General features: G+C 44.8%; 1 protein-coding gene across 3 annotated transcripts in view; it reads left to right on the top strand.

The window, feature by feature from the left end:
- Nucleotides 1-1,667: 1,667 nt before the first annotated feature.
- Nucleotides 1,668-22,961, top strand: part of mocos (molybdenum cofactor sulfurase) — a 261,380-nt gene continuing 240,086 nt past the window's right edge. Inside the window, exons 1-4 of one of the 3 annotated variants that reach the window (XM_059655524.1) lie at nucleotides 2,120-2,202; nucleotides 8,488-8,734; nucleotides 20,412-20,501; nucleotides 21,526-21,592. In XM_059655524.1, the coding sequence (XP_059511507.1) occupies nucleotides 8,716-8,734; nucleotides 20,412-20,501; nucleotides 21,526-21,592 (176 nt within the window). In that variant the 5' untranslated portion in view covers nucleotides 2,120-2,202; nucleotides 8,488-8,715. Of the gene's footprint in view, nucleotides 2,203-8,487; nucleotides 8,735-20,411; nucleotides 20,502-21,525; nucleotides 21,593-22,961 lie in introns of all 3 variants that reach the window. The other 2 variants (XM_059655509.1, XM_059655520.1) reach the window with 2 other exon arrangements.

The following is a 22,961-nucleotide window of genomic DNA, read 5'->3' as shown; positions in this document are numbered from 1 at the left end:
AAAACACAGCAAGTCTGTCATCATCTGTGGACAGAAAGCAGAGTTAATGTTTCAATGAGTGACAGTAAGAACTGCAGATGCTGGAGTCAGGGATAACACAGTGTGGAGCTGGAGGAACACAGCAGGCCAGGCCCATCAAAGCAGTAGAAAAAGTAATGTTTCAACTCAAGGATCCTTCTTCAGAATGTGGAGGGGATAGAGGGAGCTGGGAAATAAATAGAGGAGGTGTGGGGCTGGGGATGGTAGGTAGGATGGTGATAGGTGAGTGCAGGCAGGCAGTCGTGAGGTTTGGTCAGTGAGGTGGGAGGGGTGGATAGGTGGGAGAGAAGATGGACAGGTTGTGTCAGGTCAAGGAGGCTGGGATGAGAGGGAGATAACAAGCTGTAGAGCTGGATGAACACAGCAGGCCAAGCAGCATCAGAGGAGCAGAAAGGCTGAAGTCTCGGGGCTAGACCCTTCTTCAGAAATGGAGGAAGGGGAAGAGGGTTCTGAAATAAATAGGGAGCGAGGCGGAGGCAGATAGAAGATGGATAGAGGAGAAGATAGCTGGAGAGGAGACAGACAGGTCAAAGAGGCAGGGATGGAGCCAGTAAAGGTGAGTGTAGATAGGGAAGTAGGGAGGAGATAGGTCAGTCCAGGAGGACGGACAAGTCAAGGGGGCGGGATGAAGTGAATAGGTAGGAGATGGGGGTGGGGCTTGAGGCAGGAGGAAGGGATAGGTGGGAGGAAGGACAAGTGAGGGAGGCGGGGACGAGCTGGGCTGGTTTTGGGATGCGGTAGGGGGAGGGGAGATTTTGAAGCTTGTGAAATCCTGCTCTCTGCCTGCTCCTGCCCCACTGAACTTATCTCCACCTATCTCGACTCCATCTTCTCCCCTAAGTCCAGGAACTCCTGACCTATGTCCGTGCCTCCTCCAGAACTTCCAATTCCCCAGTCCCCAACACCTCATCTTTACTATGGACGTTCAGTCCATATTGATACCATTGGGCTGCAGGGTTCCCAAGCAGAATATGAGTTGCTGTTCCTGCAACCTTCGGGCGGCATCGTTGTGGCACTGCAGGAGGCCCTGTATGGACATGTCATCTAAGGAATGCGAGGGGGGAGTTGAAATGGTTCGCAACTGGGAGATGCAGTGGTTTATTGCGAACCGAGCGTAGGTGTTCTGCAAAGCGGTCCCCAAGCCTCTGCTTGGTTTCCCCAATGTAGAGGGAGCCACACCGGGTACAGTGATGCAGTATACCACATTGGCAGATGTGCAGGTGAACATCTGCTTGATATGGAAAGTCAACTTGGGGCCTGGGTTGGGGGAGGGTGACGAGGTATGGGGACAACTGTAGCACTTCCTGCGGTTGCAGGGGAAAGTGCCGCGTGTGGTGAGGTTGGAGGGGAGTGTGGAGCGGACAAGGGAGTCCCGGAGTGGTCCCTCCAGAAGGCAGACAAGGATGGGGAGGGAAAATTGTCTTTGGTGGTGGGGTCGGATTGTAGATGGCGGAAGTGTCGGAGGATGATGCGTTGTATCCGGAGGTTGGTGGGGTGGTATGTGAGGACGAGGGGGATTCTCACACATTATCTCTCCCTATTTATTTCAGAACCTCCTTCCCCTCCCCCTTTTCTGAAGAAGGGTCTAGACCCGAAACGTCAGCTTTCCTGCTCCTCTGATGCTGCTTGGCCTGCTGTGTTCGTCCAGTTCTACACCTTGTTAGCTCAGATTCTCCAGCATCTGCAGTTCCGACTATCTCTGAACCCATTCAACGATATTATGACTGATCTGACAATCCTTAACTCAACTTTCCGATCTATGAATGGATAACCTCCTCACCTGGAGCCTCATGACCCCAGCGAGACTTTGGCTACCGGTCCTGAAATTATTTTTTAACGGTTATAATTGTTTTGCCGTTCGGCCTGGGTGTCTGTCAATGATTGTACAGTCGCCTTTACCTCGCCCGGTTCAAGGACTCTGAGTCTATCTCTTTGCCCACACGCAGGCGGGTCCAGGCCGAGGAGAGGGAGGAGTCGCGGCACGGCCCCCGATCCTGGGACTGATCTGTGGCGAGAAGCCGGCTCGCAGCTGACACCAAATGGAGGGGAAGGCGACACCGCCGGAGCGCAGCAGCCTGGAGCTGTTTACAGCAGCTTTCGAGCAGCAGGGGTGCGGGGGAGCGATCGAAGCCATACGGCCCCGTGAATTCAGTAGACTCACAGGTAACCGACCGAGCAAGGGCGAAAGGCCCGGTCTTTGGCACTGTTCCGGGGAACCGCTGGGAATGACCTTCCCCTTCCACACTGATCCCGGGACCAGCTGGGTTTCAGTCTTAATTTCCTTCCCCCATATCCCAGTGCATATATCTGTGCGCATTGTAAATAACTGCATTTGGTCAACCGTGGATTCACTTCAGAAGCTGACAGTACAGAAGGCGGTAAACAAGATATATTTGGTTCTGGAGGATATGATGAGATCTAGAGTACATACAGCTGTTGTAGAGCATGGCAGCATCGTTTGATCTTTGCGTTGGCTAATGCTGCAGTGACCAAGACCTTTTGGATTTGATAGAATTAAAGTTGTGCCATGGAATTTGATTTTTTTAAAAATTTGGATGTTTTAGGCTTTTGTAAAAATAGTAATGTTCCAGATGTATCTTTGGGGTATGAGAATTTTGCAGGCGATCATGTCAATAATAATATCAGAAAATAGTTGACAGTGGTTGGGGAAAAAACTGGAATAAATTAAGATGGTATGTGTGCAAGCTTATTTTAAACAATGCCAGTGCAATCGCACAACACTCTTGTCTACCTTTCGCAATACTCCACGTCATATCCACAAACATCCCCACTGGAGGGAAGCTTTTCTACAGGATGGGACCTCCGGTTCAGAACCTAGAACACAGCAGCCTCTGTCATTGATAACAAAGTGTGGAGCTGGATGAACACAGCATGCCAAGCAGCATCTTAGGAGCACAAAAGCTGACATTTTGGGCCTAGATTGCCTCTGTCACTAAGCTGCAGTACGCAGACGCTGCTTTTCTGAGCATACACTCTGAGGCTGACCTTCAGACTATTATTGATGCATGAGGTGTATGAGAGCATGAGATTTGTGCTGACCAATCAGAGGACATTGATCCTCTGTTAGCCTGATGTTGCAATGCATCTCCATTCCCTGTTGATCAAGATCCATAGTGAGCACTGCGCAACGCACATCAACCCACTTCGGAGCTTTCGTTCAAAAGGGCTATCATCATGAAATTCAACATGTCCGTAATGTCCCAGCGTAGCCTGGCACTAGCCTCTTGCTGTGCGGGGTATTGATCTTGCATGTCCTTCTGTATCTGTTGGAGGCATATGCTCCTAAGATGCTGCTTAGCCTGCTGTGTTCATCCAGCTCCACACTTTGTTATCTCTTAAACATACATATATTTTTGAGTAGAATCCCAGAGAATTGTCACTGTGACGCCCCTGCAAAATTCTGCAAATCTATTGACACAATAGGTTTTCCTCTCTTGGGCCAACTCCCCACCCCAGCTCATCCCTACCTCGCTAACTGTTCTTTCTCTCACTTATCCCCTCTTCCACCCCAAGCCGCACCCCCATTTCCTACCCAGTAACCTCATCCCGCCCCCTTGACCTGTCTGTCCTCCCCGGACCAATCCCCTCCCTACCTCCCCACCTTGCACTCACCTCTACTAGCTCCTACCCCGCCTCTTTAACTTGTCTGTCTCCTCTCCTCTGATCTTCTCCTCTATCCATCTTCGACCCGCCTCCCCCTTTCTTCCTATTTATTTCAGAGACCGCTCCCCCTACCCTTTTTCTGATGAAGGGTCTAGGCCTGAAACATCAGCTTTTGTGCTCCTAAGATGCTGCTTGGCCTGCTGTGTTCATCCAGCTCCACACTTTGTTATCTCAGATTCTCCAGCATCTGCAGTTTCCATTATCTCTCTCCCCACCATAGAAGCACTGCTTACTTTTAGTCAGCTGCATTGGGTGTGTCACGTTGTCATCATGCCTGATATAAGGCTATTAAACCAAACCTCCCACTTCAAGCTCAGTCAAGGCAAGCAATTACTTGCGGGGGGGTGGGCAGAGATAAACATTCCAAGCATGTCCTTAAAAACTCATTAAAAAAAAATTGCAATGGCTACAGAACCTGGGAATCTCTTGACCAAGACTGCCCACACTGCAGAAGAAATATTTGTAAAAATGCCAATCAACAAAGCATTTTAGGTTTTGGTGTGGGTTAAGTGCAAACTGTGGAAGGAGCATGCAAAAGCCTGACCGTCCATCTACCCACCTCTTTAAATACCATATGCCCACTTTGTGATGGTGTATGCAATTCAGAATTGTTTAGTCACCTCAGGACTGACATGTCTGAAATGAAAGAAAGTCATCCACTCTCTCAGGGAACTGTTTAGAATTTAGTAAAGGTAGAAGCACAAGAAAGAATGGTTTGAGATCTACATAATGGAGATGACATCTACTATTGATGTAAATTGCGTGAGACCAAGAGTTCTGGACTGCTGTGGACTATACTGATGAGGTGTCCTCTCTAAGTTGGGCATCGGTATGGTGTCCCTGGAGGAATCGGGATCACCAGATCGGGTAAAGAGGAGTGAATTGTTCAAGGTCAGAAACTGAGCATGTCAAAGCCCGATGCTCATCAGTAGTCAGATTGCGCCTGTGAATAAACGTTGCAGTGCAGCCTGGTTAACACAGTGAAACATCGTCTTTATGGGTGGCATGGTGACTCAGTGGTTAGCATTGCTGCCTCACAGTGCCAGGGACCTAGGTTTGATTCCACCTTTGGGCGACTGCCTGTGTGGGTTTCCTCTGGATGCTCTGGTTTCCTCTCCCAGTCCAAATATGTGCAAGCTAAATGGATTGGCCATGCTAAATTGCCCATAGTGTTCAGGGATGTGTAGATTAGTGGGGTTACATTGGGATGGGCTCACACGTCGGTGTGGACTTGTTGGGCCGAAGGGCCTGTTTCCACACTGTAGGGATCCTATGGAAATTCTATGGAAAGCCTACGTGATCTACAAGATAAATGCAACAATTAAACAGTACTTGACACTGAAAGTAACCAAGACAATCATACAAAAGAGAGAGATTCTGTTCCAATAAGCCTCAGTCAGTTGTATGAGACAATGGACATTAACAAGCTCGGTATGAAGGAATTCTCCGAAATCGGCGCAAGGTGAAGTAGTCACTGACACAGGTAAAGATGAGCTGATAATGACTGTGAAACAATCATTGCCCACTCCATGCTTGACATTCTCTTACAGCTTCCTGTCATGGATAAATTAGATGAGAAATCCCTTTGCTTGAATTCATGCAGGTCTGTACTGCTTTGCAAATAGCAAGGCATGTGTAAAGCATGGAATCCCAGCTGAATTGCTCAAATATGAAATTTCTCATCTAGGGTGACTTTTTATGACTTTCTCTGCTGGAAAGTAGGCTCCATTCTACGTGAGATTATCACACTATATAAAAACGAAGGTGACAGGAGATTGCAGTACAAACAGGGACAACCCACCCTTTAGTGTCATTGGGAAGATATTGCTCAGGGAATGCTAAGATTGTATCTGCTTGCAGACTGAGTCTGCCCACTGTACAGTTTCAATGCCTATAGAGCTACTGTGGACATGAACTGCATTTCTGAGGAAGGGTCTAGGCCCGAAACGTCAGCTTTCCTGCTTCACTGATGTTGCTTGACCTGCTATGTTCATCCAGCTCTACACCTTGTTATCTAATGAACTCCATACACTAGCCACTAGAAAAATACTTTGTTCAGGCATTTGCCACCAACAGCAGAGTGAATCTACAAAATTATTGGTGAAGAAAAGCATGTTCTGTTGGAGCTTTTCATCTTGCATGCATCTGGAAATTTGCAAAACTACAAATGTAAAAGTGAACAACATTTTTTATGTTCTGTGAGCATAGCATAATGAGTACTTGGCAGTGGTCTCTGGCAAGAGTCATTGTGATGGGAATGCATCAGTTACATAATGACTATCCGTTAACTATCAAGCTTTATTTAAATCTAAACCAGGCAAGTTGAATCTACACAGTTAAAGATTTGCCCTGAGAAATGAACCAGACAATGGCTGTTGCCTATTTTGATCAGTTGCAAAAGAGATAATTTGAGATTAAAAAAGTCTGCAAAAAAAATGCCTTATATATTAATGTGTACCACTTGCAGTATGCGTGGGTATGCTGCACTGAGCGCAGAGAAGCCTAATGCATGTATCTTTACAGAAAAGTAGAAAAATACAAATGAACTGACTCACTGAGCACTCAAACCATTTGTGGCTGTATCTTTCGTATTATTTGGGATTAATAATTTACCAATAGGCAAAGCAAAAATCCAGTTACCAAATTTGACTAAAGTGAGTGAAATTCAAACTTGCAAGTGTCCAGAATAAACTGAAACTGCTTATCCATTCTTTGCACACCTACTCCACTTTTCTGTCCTCTGACCTCCCAATTCAATGCCAAAATGTTTTATTTTGACAGCTTGATAATCTAAATAAATAACGTAAATCAACTGTGGAAACTTGAGTTCAAAATCAATGTATATGCTTTCCAAATGAGAGTGCTAAACTTAGAGATACTAACTTTCAGATGAGGCAATTAATTGAGTACCTGTCTGCTTTATCAGGGAAACTTAAAAGCTCCTATTGGACCATTTTAAGAAGAGCAGCAGAATCCCCACTTGTCTGCTGGCTAGTATTTATTCCTCAAGCAATGTCATGAAAATAAATTATCTGTATGAAAATTCTTACATTATGGTAATAGCTCAAAAGTACTTTATTGTCTGTAAAGTGACTTGGAAAATTTCTTAACATGAAAGTCACTATTTAATGCAAGTTTTTTGCTTTTGACTTTTTGATTAGCTGAAAGCATGTGTGAACCAATCAATAGATTTTCAACTTGACTTTAAAATAACCAGATTTATGTTAAATACAAGCATTTCTTGTAATAAAATGGAACTTCTTTGGGCAAAGGTCATTCCAATGACCTTGAGGTTGGTGGCTCGCCGAGCTGGTTTGTTGTTCCGCAGACGTTTCATTACAGACGTTCCTCAGGACGTTCTGCTGAAGGGTCACTGGACCTGAAACATTAACTCTGTTTTTTCCTTCACAGATGGTGCCAGACCTGCTGAGCTTTTCCAGCAACTTTGTTTTTGTCCACAGAAATCGCTAAACTTTTGTAGGAATTTCATTTTTGATGTTAATTGCAAGAGCTAATGCTTCATTGTTATCATAGAGTCATACAGCATAGAAAGTCTAACTTGTCCATGCCGACTGAGTTTCCCAAACTAAACTAGTCCCACTTGCCTGCATTTGGGCATATCCCGCTAAACCTTTCCTATTTATATACTTGCCCAAATGTCTTTTAAATATTGTAACTATACCTATATTCCACATTCCACACATGAACCATACTCTGTTGCCCCTCAGATCCTTTTGAAATCTTTATCCTCTCACTTTCAAGATATGCCCCTTGGTTTTGAGCTCCCCCATTCTCGGGAAAAGACTGTTGCTATTCACCTTATCTGTGCACCTGATGATTTTATAAACCACTACAAGGCCACCCCTCAACCTCCTACACTCCAGTGAAGAAAGTCTCAGCCTCCCAAATCAGGAGTGTAATGGAATACTGTCCATTTGCCTGGATGGATGCAGCTCCAATAACAGTCAAGAAGCTTGACACTATCCAGGACAAAGCAACCCGCCTGATTGGCACTACATCCATAAGAATCCACTACCTTCAAAACTGACGCTCAGCAGCAGCAATGTGTACTGCTTACACAATGCATTGCAAAAATTCACCAAAGATCCTCAGACAGCACCTTCCAAATCCACGACTGCTTCCATCGAGAAGGACAAGTGCAGCAGATACATGAGAACACCACAACCTGCAAATTCCTCTCAAAGCCGTTCACCATCCTTACTTGAAAATGCATTGCAGTTCCTCCACTATTGCTGGATCAAAATCATGGAATTCCCAACTGACAGCAGGTGGAGTGCAGTGATTCAAAAAAGCAGCTCCCCATCACCTCAAGGGCAATTAAGGACGGGCAATTAATCTAGCCACGTAGTGATGCCCACATCCCACGAATGAATAAAAATTAGCATCTGAGAACCCACATGACACATTTTTACGCCACTTACCAAACACGTCTGCACTTCAATGCTGCATCCTGATCATTGTAATGCTTCAGCAAGGATTCTGTATGCTCAGGGACATATACCCAGCTCATAGACTGGACCAGGTTTGACTAAGTGTGAGATATGGGGGAGATGTTGGTAGCAACTATGCTAACAAAGTAGGAAAGGATATTGATCTCCTTCCTACAGCAGTAGGCATTGTTCCAGTTGACTGAGACTGCTTTAGCCCAGGTTTGATCATGGTGACAGGCCCTAGTGTCATGGCCTCTACTACTGGTTCTGGGTGAAGATGAAAAACTGTTCACCTGAAATCTGATTCCTCCAGAATTTCCAGATCCTTACCTGCAAAGCGAGGTGTCACTTGCCATGCCTGAGACAAATATCCAGAAATATGAGGGACTACTCATGCTGACTATGCACCTGGACAAGTACAAAGGCCTTTTAAAGATGATGTGGATGCATGGGGTTGGCAGATATCTGCTAAGTTGTGAATTTTTCTGGAAATGACGTGTTAAAAAGAATCAGATCTGACGGATACCGGTGTGGGAAGTTAATGAGGCACGTTTGGCAAGGTAAGGCAAGAAATCTTATTGGTGTTTTCAGTGAGAATCCTTCCAAAATATTTGATGGGAGGATATTGCCAGGATTGGAGGGTTTGAGCTATCGGGAGAGGCTGATCAGGCTGGGGTTTTTTTCCCTTGGAGCATTGGAGGATGAAGGGACTTATAGAAGTTTATCAAATCATGAGGAGCACAATTAAGATGACTAGCCAAGGTCTTTTTCCCAGCATAGAGGAGTCAAGAACTAAATGGCATAGGTTTAAGGCAAGGGGAAAAGATTTAAAAGGAACCTGAGTGGCAACATTTCCGTGAAGAGTGTGGTAAATGTATGAAATGAGCTGCCAGTGGAGGTGTTGGAGGCCTGTACAAATACAGCATTTAAAAGGCATCTGGTAGGAATATGAATAGGAAGGGTTTAGAAGGAGATGGGCCAAATGGGTCAAGTGGATAAATTCAACCAAAGGGTCAGTGTCTGTGCTGTATAACTCTTTGATGACTCCATAACTGTTGCTTTCGATGAGAATTCCTGCAAAAAATTTAATACAACTTGCACTTTGCCCAAAAAAAGAAAGATTCTGCCTTGGTGAGTAAAAATGATCAATTGCAGCTGAAAATTTATTAATAGAACCAGTTACTATGTAGGAAAGGGTTCTGCCATAGTTCGTATTAGCAAGTTATTTCTAATTAAGTGGCCTAGTTCTGTTTTAATGTTCTCCTTGACTACCCAGCAGCAATGTTTCTCTTCAAATTTTACTTCAGTCAAATTGCCCTGTACCTTCTATACTGGATGGATACAACTCCATGTAAAATTTCCTTATTTTCTAAATTGGGGCTTCCTGAAGTGGGGACTTGAGACCCAGAGTGAGGTGCTAGCCTAAAGTTTAGGAGTCCAGTGCTCTGAGTCAACAGTGCCACTGTGGAGCTCAAACATAGTTAGAACTGTGCTCTTATTCTAACATCATTATTATTATCATCATCATCATCGGTGGTCCCTCGCAGGCGAGGATGATTCTGTTCCACTTTCAGGGTGAGTCAGTAGGTGGTTTCCACAGGCTCTATTACATTTGGGGCAGAGGGTGGTCATGGGAAGGGGTCAGTGAGGCAGTGCGCTCCTTTCAGTGTTTTCTCATGGCTTCAGCTTTTTCCCGACAGCAACTCACACCGTGCTCGATGCCTTACTGGATGCTCCTGCTCCACTTTGGATGGCATTGGGCTAGTGATTCCCAGGTGTCTGTGGGAATGCCACACTTCACCAGTGAGGCCTTGAGGGTATCAATAAAGCACTTCCTTGGTCTACCTAGGGCTTGCCTACAATTTCAGAGCTGGGAGTAGAGCACCTACTTGGGCAGTCTTATGTCAAAGAAAAAGAACAAAGAACAAAGAAAATTACAGCTCAGGAGCAGGCCCTTCGGCCTTCCAAGCCTGCACCAACTTGCTGCCCATCATAACTAAAATCCTCTATGCTTTCAGGCCCTCTATTTCCACCCTGCTCATGTATTTGTCAAGCCCCTCTTTAAAAGTCACTATTGTATCTGCTTCCACTACCACCCTAGGCAGCGAGTTCCTGACACCCACTACCCTCTGTGTAAAAAAACTTGCCTTGTACATCACCTTTAAACCTTGCCCTGCACAGCTTAAATTTATGCTCCCTCGTAGCTGACTCTTCCACCCTGGGAATAAGCTTTTGACTGTCTACTCTGTCCATGTCCTTCATAATCTTGTAGACCTTTATCAGGTCACCCCTCAACCTCCCGTCATTCCAGTGAAAACAACCCAAGTTTCTCCAACCTCTCCTCATAGCTAATGCCCTCCACACCAGGCAACATCCTGGTAAAACTTTTCTGTACCCTGTCCAAAGCCACCACATCCTTCTGGTAGCGTGGTGACTAGAATTGAACACAATATTCCAAATGCAGCCTGTCTAATGTTCTATAAAGCTATCAGTTTTTAAACTCAGTGCTCAGCCAATGAAGGCAAGCATGCCATAGCCTTGTTGATTACCTTCTCCACCCTGTATTGCTACTTTCAGTGACCTGTGTACCTGTACACCCAGATCCCTCTGCCTATCAGTAGTCTTAAGGGCTCTCTCATTTACTTTATATTTTCTGTCTGGATTAGACCTTCCAAAATGCACTACCTTACCTTTTTGCGGATTAAACTCCATCTGCCAGCTCTATGCCCAAGTCTCCAACCAATCTATATCCTTTGACGGTCCTTATCGCTATCTGCAATTCCACCAACCTTTGTGTCATCGGCAAGCTTACTAATCAAACCAGTTACCCTTCCCTCCAAATCATTTATATATTACAAATAACAGAGGTCCCAACACTGTTCCCTAAGGAACACTGTTAGTCACAGCCGTCCATTCAGAAATGCACCCTTCCACTGCTACCCTCTGTTTCTATGACCGAGCCAGCTTTTTATCCATCTCACAAGTTCACCTATCACCCTGTGCAACTTCACCTTCTGTATCAGTCTGCCATGAGGAACCTTGTCATAGGCCTTTCTGAAGTTCATGTGCACAACATCCGCTGCCCTACCCTCATCGATCATCTTTGTCACTTCCTCAAAAAAAACTCAACCAAGTTAGTGAGACATGACCTCCCCTTCATAAAACCATGTTGCTTCTTGCTAATATGCCCACTTATTTCCAAGTGGGAATAAATCCTGTCTTGAAGAATCCTCTCCAATAATTTCCCTCCCACTGATGTAAGGATCGCCAGCCTGTAATTAGGTAGATTATCTATGCCACCCTTCTTAAACAAAGAAACAACGTTGGCTATTGTCCAATCCTCTGGGACGTCTCCTATAGCCAGTGAAGATACAAAGATTTCTCTCAAGGCCTCAGCAATTTCCTCCCTTGCCTCTCTCAGTATTCTGGAGTATACCCCATCAGGCCCTGGAGACTTGTCTACGTTAATATTTTTCAAGACCCCAATACCTCGTCCCTTTTGATCTCAGCATGACCCAAACTATCTACACACCCTCTCTCAGACCAAGTCCTCTATGGTGAATATTGACACAAAGTACTCATTTAGTGCCTCGCCTATTTCCTCTGGTCCACATTTAAATTCCCTTCCCTGCCCTTGAGTGGGCTGACCCTCTCCCTGGCTACCCTCTTGTTCTTTATACATGTTTGAAAAGCCTTGGATTTTCCTTCATCCTGTTGGCCAATGACTTTTCATGACCCATTTCAGTCCTCCTGACTCCTTACTTAAGTTTCTTTTGACTTTCCTTGTATTCCACCTTTGCTTTGTGTGTTCCCAGCCTCCTAGCCTTGACAAATGCTTTCTTTTTCTTTTTCACTAGGCTCGCAATATCTCTTGTTATACAAGGTTCCCTAAACTTGCCATACTTATCCTCCATGCTTACAAGAATATGCCAGTCCTGAGTTCTGTCAACTTACAATTGAAAGCCTCCCACATACCAGATGTTGATTTTCCCTCAAAATTACAATGTCTTCAATCTACATACTTCAGTTCCTACCTAATATTGTTGCAATTAGCCTTCCCCCAGTTTAGCACCTACACCTGTTAACTACAATTATCTTTATCCATTAGTACCTTAAAGCTTAGTGAATTGTGACCACTGTTCCTACCCTGCTTCCCCACTGAGATGCTGACCACCTGGCCAGGCTCATTCCCCAAAAATAGGTCCAGTATGGCCCCTTTCCTATTTGGACTATCTGCATACTGTTTCAAGAAGCCCTGCTGGATGCTCCTGACAAATTCTGCCCCATCTGTGCCCCAAGTACTGAGTCCCAGTCAACATATAGGAAATTAAAAATCACCTGCAACAACAACCCTGCTACTTTTACATCTTGCCAAAATCTGCCTGCGTATCTGTTCTTCTATCTCACGTTAGCTGTTTGGAAGTCTATTGTAAACCCCAAACATTGTGATGGAGCCCTTCCTGTTCCTTAGCTCAACCCATACTGCCTCGCTGTATGAGCCATCCGAGGTGTCCTCCCGCAGTATAGCTATGATTTTCTCCTTAACGAGTATTGCACTTCCCCCGCCCCTTTTATATCCCCCTCTAACCTGCCTAAAACGTCTGTATCCTGGAATGTTAAGCTGCCAATCCTGTCCTTTACCAGTTTCAAAATCTCCCCACCCCCGGCCTCATCCCATGAGCAACCCTTTCTCATCCCCACCTCCTTGACCTGACTCCTTACTACTCCAAACTGTCCATCTTCTCTCCCATCTTTCCACTCTTCCCACCTCACTGACCAATCCCCACCACAACCTACCTGCACTCACCTATCACCATTCCACCTACCTTGCCCAGCCCACCCCTCTTCTCTCTATTTATTTCTGAGCTCCGTTCCCCCTCCCCATTTTTGAAGAAGGGTCCCGACCCGAAGCGGCAACTTTCCTGCTCCTCTGATGCTGCCTGGCCTGCTGTGTTCCTCCAGATCCACGCTGTGTTATTGCTGATTCCAGTGTCAGCAGTTCTTACTATTTCTCAGTATTGAAAGGCTGCTGCATGAATACTTTGCATGCAGGGACAGGCACCCAGCTCACAGATTGACCGAGGCTGCATCTCAGGCTGCTCGCTTGCTCTCTAAGTGTCATTCACTTAGCACATACCTGGATGTTCACTACGTTCCCTGCTTTGCCTCGCCTCGCCTTGCTTTGCCTCTCAGTACAGTTACAGACTAGGCAGCTTGCTTTGTTGTTCAGCAGGCCACAATCAAGAGGATGTACATCTTGCTTAAAGGCACCATGCTATATCAGTGTCACACCAGCACCATGTGTCAGCAGCTGATATGGCTAACACACTGCATGTGCAGCAAACCAGCAGCTTTTCCAAGTAGTCCTCACTGAAGTTCTTGGAGGCACGCATCAATCAAGGGGTCCTAACATGGTAAGGGGATTGGCCAGAGTCAGATGGCTGGTCTGGGTTTTCTTGATAGTGGGTCTGCGTCTCTGCTGTGCAGGGCAAAGGGTCACAGTAAGCCCTGTGGCTCCGTAGTGGACAGTCCAATAGAACGGGCTATCAGTTACGAATATGTACAGCTATCAGGCAGCAGTCTGCACACTTTTTTTGGCTGTTTGGTTAGGTACCTTAACAAGGTGAGTCAGACTCTATGGTCCATCTGGAGAAATTGGAGGGAAGGGTGTTGAGGAGGCATTGTGGGGAACAGGCATATATGCAGGAAGGAAAATTGGAGAAGGGGGTGACATTTGTGAAAGAGGGTGACTGAATTTCTAAGTGGGGTTATGGTAAAGCAATAATGGAAATGGCTAATGTGAAGCAGGGGATTCATCCATGGTTATGAATATCCTGCTTCAAAAGGTGACAGGTCCCTTCAGAGCTGGAGCTTAGCAGGTGTTTGCTCTCCAGCCGTCCTCTGAGTGCTAATGACCTGGGACATTTTTTTCCCTCTATCAATGCAGAGTAGTTCCAATGAGGTGCTCTCCAGTTTGTGCTTCTGAACTTTCTAATCATTATGTTGCCACCGAGGTGTCGGTGTTTGTGACCAGGAGGGCTGCTGGAGGCTGCGTGGCCTGTGCTTTTTCTAAGGTGTCCAAACTGTTCTTAAGGGATCAAGTAAGTGACTTCTGACAGACCAGATCATTTCTTCAGTAGGGCTGTGAGCATCCCACTGGCATCTGCAAGATTTGAGAGAGAGAAAGCCTCACGGTCAATTGTTGGAAGTGTTATGCACTGAATAATGCTGACAGTTGGGTACTGTGAGAGTTGCAGTGGAATAAAGGGTGGCACTTACTCAGTTAGTGGGACATGGATGTCTCAGCATCCCTACAGGAGCAGTCCTGGTCTCCTCCTGTGAGGGCAGGAATTTCTGCTTGCATGGGTGAGAAGCCAAATGTCAAGCACTTCTTCACCCACATGGCTTTCTACCTTGTTACATATTACTTTCTGGTGTATGTGATCAAAAGCTGGTGACGTGTTCTGAGTGAGTATTGCAGGTTAATTGTGTGGGAGGCCGTGGGGAATTGGAATGAGATCGAGTGGGAGAAGATGTTGCAGGCAATAGTGAGAGTGGTACATCATGAGGCATGGTGGAAGGTGGTTTCAGTTGCAAAAATGGAGTGTGAGGTAGCAGGAAGAAGAGTGTGGTCCTTACCCTGGTAAAATGGACAAGGTCTTTGACTGTCTTACAGCACTGCTGGCCGTTCCTTTAGATCAGCCACCAACCTGGGTTGTCAGGGACTGGTGTTGTGGCCTCCTCGGGAAAATGATGCCCCTCCTCTGCACAATCTCATTCACCACTGCTGCCAAGTCCCTGTCAGAGAATCATACCTTGTTTTTCCTTTCTTAGACATATAATAGAAGAATCCCTACAGTGTAGAAGCAGGCCTTTCAGCCCATTGGGTTTATGCCACCCCTCTGAAGAACATCCCACTAAATCCACCTCCCCCACCCTATCTCTGCATTTTCTATGGCTAACCCACTTAGCCTGCACATCCATGGACAGTGTGGGCAATTTAGCATGGCCAATCCAAATAATGTATACAACTTTGTAGGAAACCAGAGCTTCTGGAAGAAGCCCATGCAGACAAGGGGAGAATGGGCAAAGTCTACACAGACAGTTGCCCAAGATGGAATCGAACCTCAGTCCCTGGTCTTATGAAGCAACAGTGCTAACCACTGAGCCACATCTTTGGAAAGGCTGCCCTTCAACAAGCAGGGTGGTTTTGGAATGCCACTGCCAATCTGGGTGCATAGCAACCTTTGAAAGATTGGTATCCTTGACATGTGTGACATCTTTAAGCAGATATCTGTTGATTGGTGAGTTGTTCCAGGAACAGTGGATGGTAAAGTGTGGTTGGAATTGCGTGAAAGGGGCACCATTGTGGCAGGATAAGAGTTATTGAAGCATGTTTGGTAAGATATGGTGGGAGATCACAGTAGAACTTTTGGAGGGACACTCTCCATGACATTTGATGAAAATGACACTGAACCAAAACTACATAAAATATACGTCAAGTTTAATCTTTGCAGTGAAACCAGAAAATGCTGTAAGTGGTCAGCTGATCAGGCAGTCTTTGTGGAGGGAGAAACGGAATTAACATTTGAGGTCAATCAGAATAGGAAAACCTTGGATATTAAGCAAATAAATATGGGGCAAGGAAAGAGGGATTAGTAGTGTAGTATTGAACAAAAGGAAAGATCTGGTTTAGTGAGAAAGGCAGGAGAGATTAAATCACCAATGGTGTGATGCTGTAAGACAAAAGCATTTGGTAATGGAGCAAGAAACAAAAGATAATGGAGTTGTAAACGCGATTAGAAGAATCATTGCGAACACCTGCCACCCGAAAAAGTGAAGGTACAGGCTTTGATGTGATTTGATTTATTGTTGTCACATGTTCCTAAGTACAGTGAAAGGTTTTGTTTTGCGAGCAATACAGGCAGATCATTGCAAACAAGAACAAATAGATCATAGGGTACGTAAATAGATCGTAGGGTATCTAAACAGAGCGAGGCATACAAGGGTAATAGGAACTGCAGATGCTGGAGAATCTGAGATAACAAGGTGTAGAAATAATGGGAACTGCAGATGCTGGAGAATCCAAGATAACAAAGTGTGGAGCTGGATGAACACAGCAGGCCAAGCAGCATCTTAGGAGCACAAAAGGTGACGTTTCCGGAAGGGGCTAGGCCCGAAACGTCAGCTTTCCTGCTCTTCAGATGCTGCTTGGTCTGCTGTGTTCATCCAACTCTACACCTTGTTATCTCGAGGCATACAAGGGATATGGCTGCACAGGAGGTGCATAAAGCAAGATTAACGTTAGCAAGATCAATATTATCTGAAATTAAAGAGGTCAAGGTTATGTCCTGAAATTGTTAAATTAAAGAGTTCATTTCAGTAGGCAGTAAAATGTCACATTGAAAGATGTTCTTCAAACTTTGTTGAGGATACCACTCACTGTCCTTGGGACACAGGCCCTTTAGGATTAGTTTGATCTGGCATAGTATGGCTGAGCCACTCGTGACTGAAGTTAAAGTCTCCCATCCAGTGTGCGTTAATTTGAGTATTGTATCTCAGTATTTATGATACTAAAATGATATTTTAAAAAGCAAGAACTCCACTCAACTCCCACAATGACCAAGTTGTGAAGTTGCAATCAACCAGTATGGTAATCTGTGTGCCAGTAGCAGAACCCGATTACTTCAGCAATTTGTAAAATCCCAACATATTTAGTAATATGCTTTAAGGAAGGGGTTCAGCCCATCACCCCCTTAATAGAACTCGAATACCCGATATGATTAACTCTTAAATCACTTGGGTTATTAGGAATGGGCAATCTATACTGCCCTGTAAGAATGAAGGACAGTCACATATAGTTAATTATTTCTTATCTAAGGCTTATTGTCAATTGATTCTGTAGTGTGTAATGAAATATTAAAGCACAAACATTGTGTTGTAACGTTTCTTTTAAATGTTTCAGAATTTGATGGAAAATGAGCTTTCAGTAATACTTCTAAAATGGTTTAGTTTCAACATAATAATTGTTTATAGAGCTTTCCTTATAATAATCAGGCTTGTTTTGTTTCAATGGTTACTCAAATGAGACAAACATAGCGTTTCTTTTCTTCAAAATTAAAACTGATTTGAAATTATCTTTGTAAGAATAGTTTTTGTTTCCAATTTTTTTAGAAGGTATGAAAATTATTTGTATTGTTTACAAAGAATATTAAATGTCTTTGGAATGTAGGTAGGGAAAGCACTGAAATGAATTTTAGCCTCATGTGAAGATTCATGCAATTCAAACAGCTTTAAGCTGAACTAGGCAAATAGTTAACGTCCCAGATCTTCCTGTTGTTCCAGGAACAGCGGTGGTGGAATAGGCTGGAATTGTGTGAAAGGAGCATCCATTATAGCAGGGTAAGAAGCTGTTGAAGCAAGTTTGGTAAGATATGGTGGGAGACCACAGGGGCAGCATGTTGGCACAGTAGTTAAGCATTGCTGCCTCACAGCACCAGGGATGTGGATTTGATTTCAGCCTCGGGTAACTGAATGTTTGCACATTCTTCCAATTTCTGCTTGAGTTTCGTCCAGGTGCTCTGATTTCTTCCCATAGTCCAAAGACATGCAGGTTCGGTGGATTGGCCACACTAACTTGCCCGTAGTATCTGGAGAGGTACAGGCTAGATGAATTAGCCATGGAAAACGCAGGATTACAGGAATAGGGTAGAGGGGTGAGTCTGGGTGGGATACTGTTTGGAGAGTATATGTGGACTAATTGGGCTGAATGGCCTGTTTCCACACTGTGGCGATTCTCCTATTTGGTCACTAGCGTGCAATGAGTTAACTGGTTTGAGTAGGAGCAGGACAATAGATTTTGCTTCTTCATGATCTGGGAGCCATTCATGGGATGTGGGCTTTACTCACTGGGTCAGCATTTATTGCCCATCCCTAGTTCACTGTGAGATCTTGGTCATGAGATACATTCTAGATCTGCTGCAGTCTAAATACTGAGTAGGCATACAAAGAAACAAAGAAACCTACAGCACAGGAACAGGCCCTTCGGCCCTTCAAGCCTGCGCCGATCAAGATCCTCTGTCTAACCTGTCATCTATTTTCTAACAGTCTGTGTCCATTTGTTCCCTGCCCATCCATGTACCTGTCCAAGTATATCTTAAAAGACGCTAACATGTCTGCATCTACCAGCTCCGCTGGCAACGCGTTCCAGGCACCCACCACCCTCTGTGTAAAGAACTTTCCACGCGTATCTCCCTGAAACTTTCCTCCTCTCACTTTGAACTCATGACCCCTAGTAATTGAGTCCCCCACTCTGCGAAAAAGCTTTTTGCTATCCACCCTGTCTATACCATCATGATTTTGTAGACCTCAATCAGGTCCCCCCTCAATCTCCGTCTAATGAAAATAATCCTAATCTATTCAACCTCTCTTCATAGCTAGCATCCTCCATACCAGGCAACATCCTGGTGAACCTCCTCTGCACCCTCTCCAAAGCATCCACATCCTTTTGGTAATGTGGCGACCAGAACTGTACACAGTACTCCAAATGTGGCTGAACCAAAGTCCTATACAACTGCAACATGACCTGCCAACTCTTGTACTCAATACCCCGCCCAATGAAGGAAAGCATGCCATATGCCTTCTTGACCACCCTATTGACCTGCGTTGTCACCTTCAGGGAACAATGGACCTTTACACCCAGATCTCTCTGTTCATCAATTTTCCCTAGGACTTTTCCATTTACTGTATAGTTCGCCCTTGAATTTGATCTTCCAAAATGCATCACCTTGCATTTGCCCAGATTGAACTCCATCTGCCATTTATCTGCCCAACTCTCCAGTCTATCTATATTCTGCTGTAATTTCTGACAGTCTCCTTCACTATCAGCTACTCCACCAATCTTAGTGTCATCAGCAAACTTGCTGATCAGACCACCTACACCTTCCCCCAGATCATTTACATATATCACAAACAACAGTGGTCCCAGCACAGATCCCTGTGGAACACCACTGGTCACAGGTCTCCAATTTGAGAAACTCCCTTCTACTACTACCCTCTGTCTCCTGTGCCCAGCCAGTTTTTTATCCATCTAGCTAGCACACCCTGGACCCCATGTGACTTCACTTTCTCCATGAGCCTGCCATAGGGAACCTTATCAAACGCCTTACTGAAGTCCATGTATATGACATCTACAGCCTTTCCCTCATCAATCAACTTTGTCATGTCCTCAAAGAATTCTATTAAGTTGGTAAGACATGACCTTCCCTGCACAAAAACATGTTGCCTATCACTGATAAGCCTATTTTCTTCCAAATGGGAATTGATCCTATCCCTCAGTATCTTCTCCAGTAGCTTCCCTACCACTGACATCAAGCTCACCGGTCGATAATTACCTGGATTATCCTTGCTGCCCTTTATAAACAAGGGGACAACATTAGCAAGTCTCCAGTCCTCTGGGACCTCACCCGTGTCTAAGGACACTGCAAAGATATCTGTTAGGGCCCCGGCTATTTCCTCTCTCGCTTCCCTCAGGAACCTGGGATAGATACCATCCGGACCTGGGGACTTGTCCATCTTAATGTCTTTTAGGATACCTAACACTTCCTCCTTCCTTATGTCAACTTGGCCTAGACTAAGCAAACATCTATCCCCAACCTCAACATCCGTCATGTCCCTCTCCTTGGTGAATACCAATGCCAAGTACTCATTAAGAATGTCACCTATTTTCTCTGACTCAGCGCATTACTTTCCTTCTTTGTCCTTAAGTGGGCCAATCCTTTCTCTAGTTACCCGCTTGCTCTTTATATATGAATTAAAGGCTTTGGGATTTTCCTTAACCATGTTTGCCAGCAATATCTCATGTCCTCTCTCAGCTCTCTTAATCCCTTTTTCCAGATTCGCTCTACATTCCCGATATTCTTGCAATGCATACTGTAGCAAAATCCTGCAGTTCATAATTCATTGATCCCCAGACTGAACAGCGTGCAGAAGTTGAGTTAACAGGATTGATTTCTACAGTGTTTTCACTTAGTTGTCAAAAAGTCTGTGGGTGTCGTACAGTACATGTACATGTAATAACTAATAGTTAGGAAAAAATGGAACGGCAGCAGATTAGTTTATTTTTCTCTCTTGGACATTTGGCAATATGTTCCCAGCATTTTTGACTTTTTTCTGTTATCAATAATTTTTTATATCTTAATAAAGGAAAAGTTAACTCATGTTTTGATTTTCTTTTAGGAATTACTTACCTGGATCATGCTGGTGCAACACTTTATGCACATAGTCAAATTCATCGCTTTTACCAAGACCTTGCAGAAAATATCTATGGTGGGCCTTAGCAATAATTTCTAAGGAATCTTTTCTCATTTCAAATTTAAAGTCTTTTCTTGCAAAATAATAGAGATTGCTCTGTGATACACATTTTCCTTAAATATTAAGTTCAATTTCCATGAAATTTTGAAAAACCTGAATTAGAAGTAGTATTCAGTGTTTTGTTTAATAGTTCAATCTTTCTTCTTCTATCATTGGTATTGTTTTCCACGCATTGTAGTTTTGACAAAAATGATCCACTTTTGTAGAGAAAATACAGTAGCTATGACCAAAAGTGGAACAAGAGAACCAGATAGTTTAGTTTAATAAAACAGAAAGTACTGGAGAATCTCAGCAAGCCTGGCAGAATCCATTGTGAGAGAGAAGAGTTAACATTTCGAGTCCAATATGACTCCTCTTCAGAAGATGGGATGAACAAGAGTCATACTGGACTCAAAGCGTTAACTCTGTTTCTCTCACCATTGACACTGCTCGACCTGCTGCGTTTCTCTGGCAATTTTTGTTTTGTTTCAGATTTCCAGCATCTGTAGAATGTTACTGTTAATCTTTTGAGTTTTTTGATTTGGAAATCCATAATTAACTTGCAATCTTTAAATTCCCCTCACTCAACACAGCTAAGTTAATATTTAAAAGAAGGAAAAGTACAGAAGATCAGTCAATAATTTTAAAGTTTTCTGTGTTAACGTTAACAACAGCAAGTAACATGGTTTATTTGTTGCTACTGTTACCAGATTCAGATCAACTAAAAATAAAAATCAGGTGCTGAAAAAAACAGCTCTGCTTCCTAGACATCCAATAACATGCATTCCAGTTTTCTGAAATTTGTGTACATTTTTAGAAGCCATGCTATTTTTTAGTTGCTTTTTTGTGCTCCTGAGATGCTGCTTGGCCTGCTGTGTTCATCCAGCCTCACTTTTATTATCTATTTTTTAGTTGTTTCATTATAGTGCATTGGAATTATCGATGATTTTAGATTAATTGTTATTCAGAATTAATCCTTTGTGTTTCTGATATGTTTCAGGTAACCCCCACAGTGCAAATATTGCCAGTCGATTGACACATGACACTGTTGAACGAGTTCGTTACAGGTATAAAATGTGTTAGCACATGTACCGAGCTACTTCTTCAAACTTAATCCTGTAAATTTAGGAAATCTGTACATCCCTGAGTTTTTCTGTGTCTGTTCCACATTCTCTACCATCAACACACGCAGGTACTGAATTTTCAATCTGGGTTCAAGAACTTGAAATGACAGGGATTTTCAAATCCTTGTCAATTAAAGGATGGGGAGTGGGCTCACATTCAGTGGAGGTTGCGTTCCTGAGGCTGGAGAGTAGCAGAGATGCTGTGCTACACTGTTATTGGCAGTCTGTTGAGCTGGGATGGCGCTGTCAAAATAGGCACTGCAAGGCACACGCCCAAGTAAATTTATTTTCACTGGTAATAAAATGTGAGGCTGGATGAACACAGCAGGCCAAGCAGCATCTCAGGAGCACAAAAGCTGACGTTTCGGGCCTAGACCCTTCATCAGAGAGGGGGATGGGGGGAGGGAACTGGAATAAATAGGGAGAGAGGGGGAGGCGGACCGAAGATGGAGAGTAAAGAAGATAGGTGGAGAGGGTGTAGGTGGGGAGGTAGGGAGGGGATAGGTCAGTCCAGGGAAGACGGACAGGTCAAGGAGGTGGGATGAGGTTGGTAGGTAGCTGGGGGTGCGGCTTGGGGTGGGAGGAAGGGATGGGTGAGAGGAAGAACCGGTTAGGGAGGCAGAGACAGGTTGGACTGGTTTTGGGATGCAGTGGGTGGGGGGGAAGAGCTGGGCTGGTTGTGTGGTGCAGTGGGGGGAGGGGATGAACTGGGCTGGTTTAGGGATGCAGTGGGGGAAGGGGAGATTTTGAAACTGGTGAAGTCCACATTGATACCATATGGCTGCAGGGTTCCCAGGCGACTCATATTCCGCCTGGGAACCCTGCAGCCATATGGTATCAATGTGGACTTCACCAGTTTCAAAATCTCCCCTTCCCCCACTGCATCCCTAAACCAGCCCAGTTCATCCCCTCCCCCCACTGCACCACACAACCAGCCCAGCTCTTCCCCCCCACCCACTGCATCCCAAAACCAGTCCAACCTGTCTCTGCCTCCCTAACCGGTTCTTCCTCTCACCCATCCCTTCCTCCCACCCCAAGCCGCACCCCCAGCTACCTACCAACCTCATCCCACCTCCTTGACCTGTCCGTCTTCCCTGGACTGACCTATCCCCTCCCTACCTCCCCACCTACACCCTCTCCACCTATCTTCTTTACTCTCCATCTTCGGTCCGCCTCCCCCTCTCTCCCTATTTATTCCAGTTCCCTCCCCCCATCCCCCTCTCTGATGAAGGGTCTAGGCCCGAAACGTCAGCTTTTGTGCTCCTGAGATGCTGCTTGGCCTGCTGTGTTCATCCAGCCTCACATTTTATTA

The sequence above is a fragment of the Stegostoma tigrinum genome, chromosome 2 (assembly GCF_030684315.1).
Source record: "Stegostoma tigrinum isolate sSteTig4 chromosome 2, sSteTig4.hap1, whole genome shotgun sequence".
Lineage (NCBI taxonomy): Eukaryota > Metazoa > Chordata > Chondrichthyes > Orectolobiformes > Stegostomatidae > Stegostoma > Stegostoma tigrinum.
This window is presented reverse-complemented; position numbering and strand designations above follow the sequence as displayed.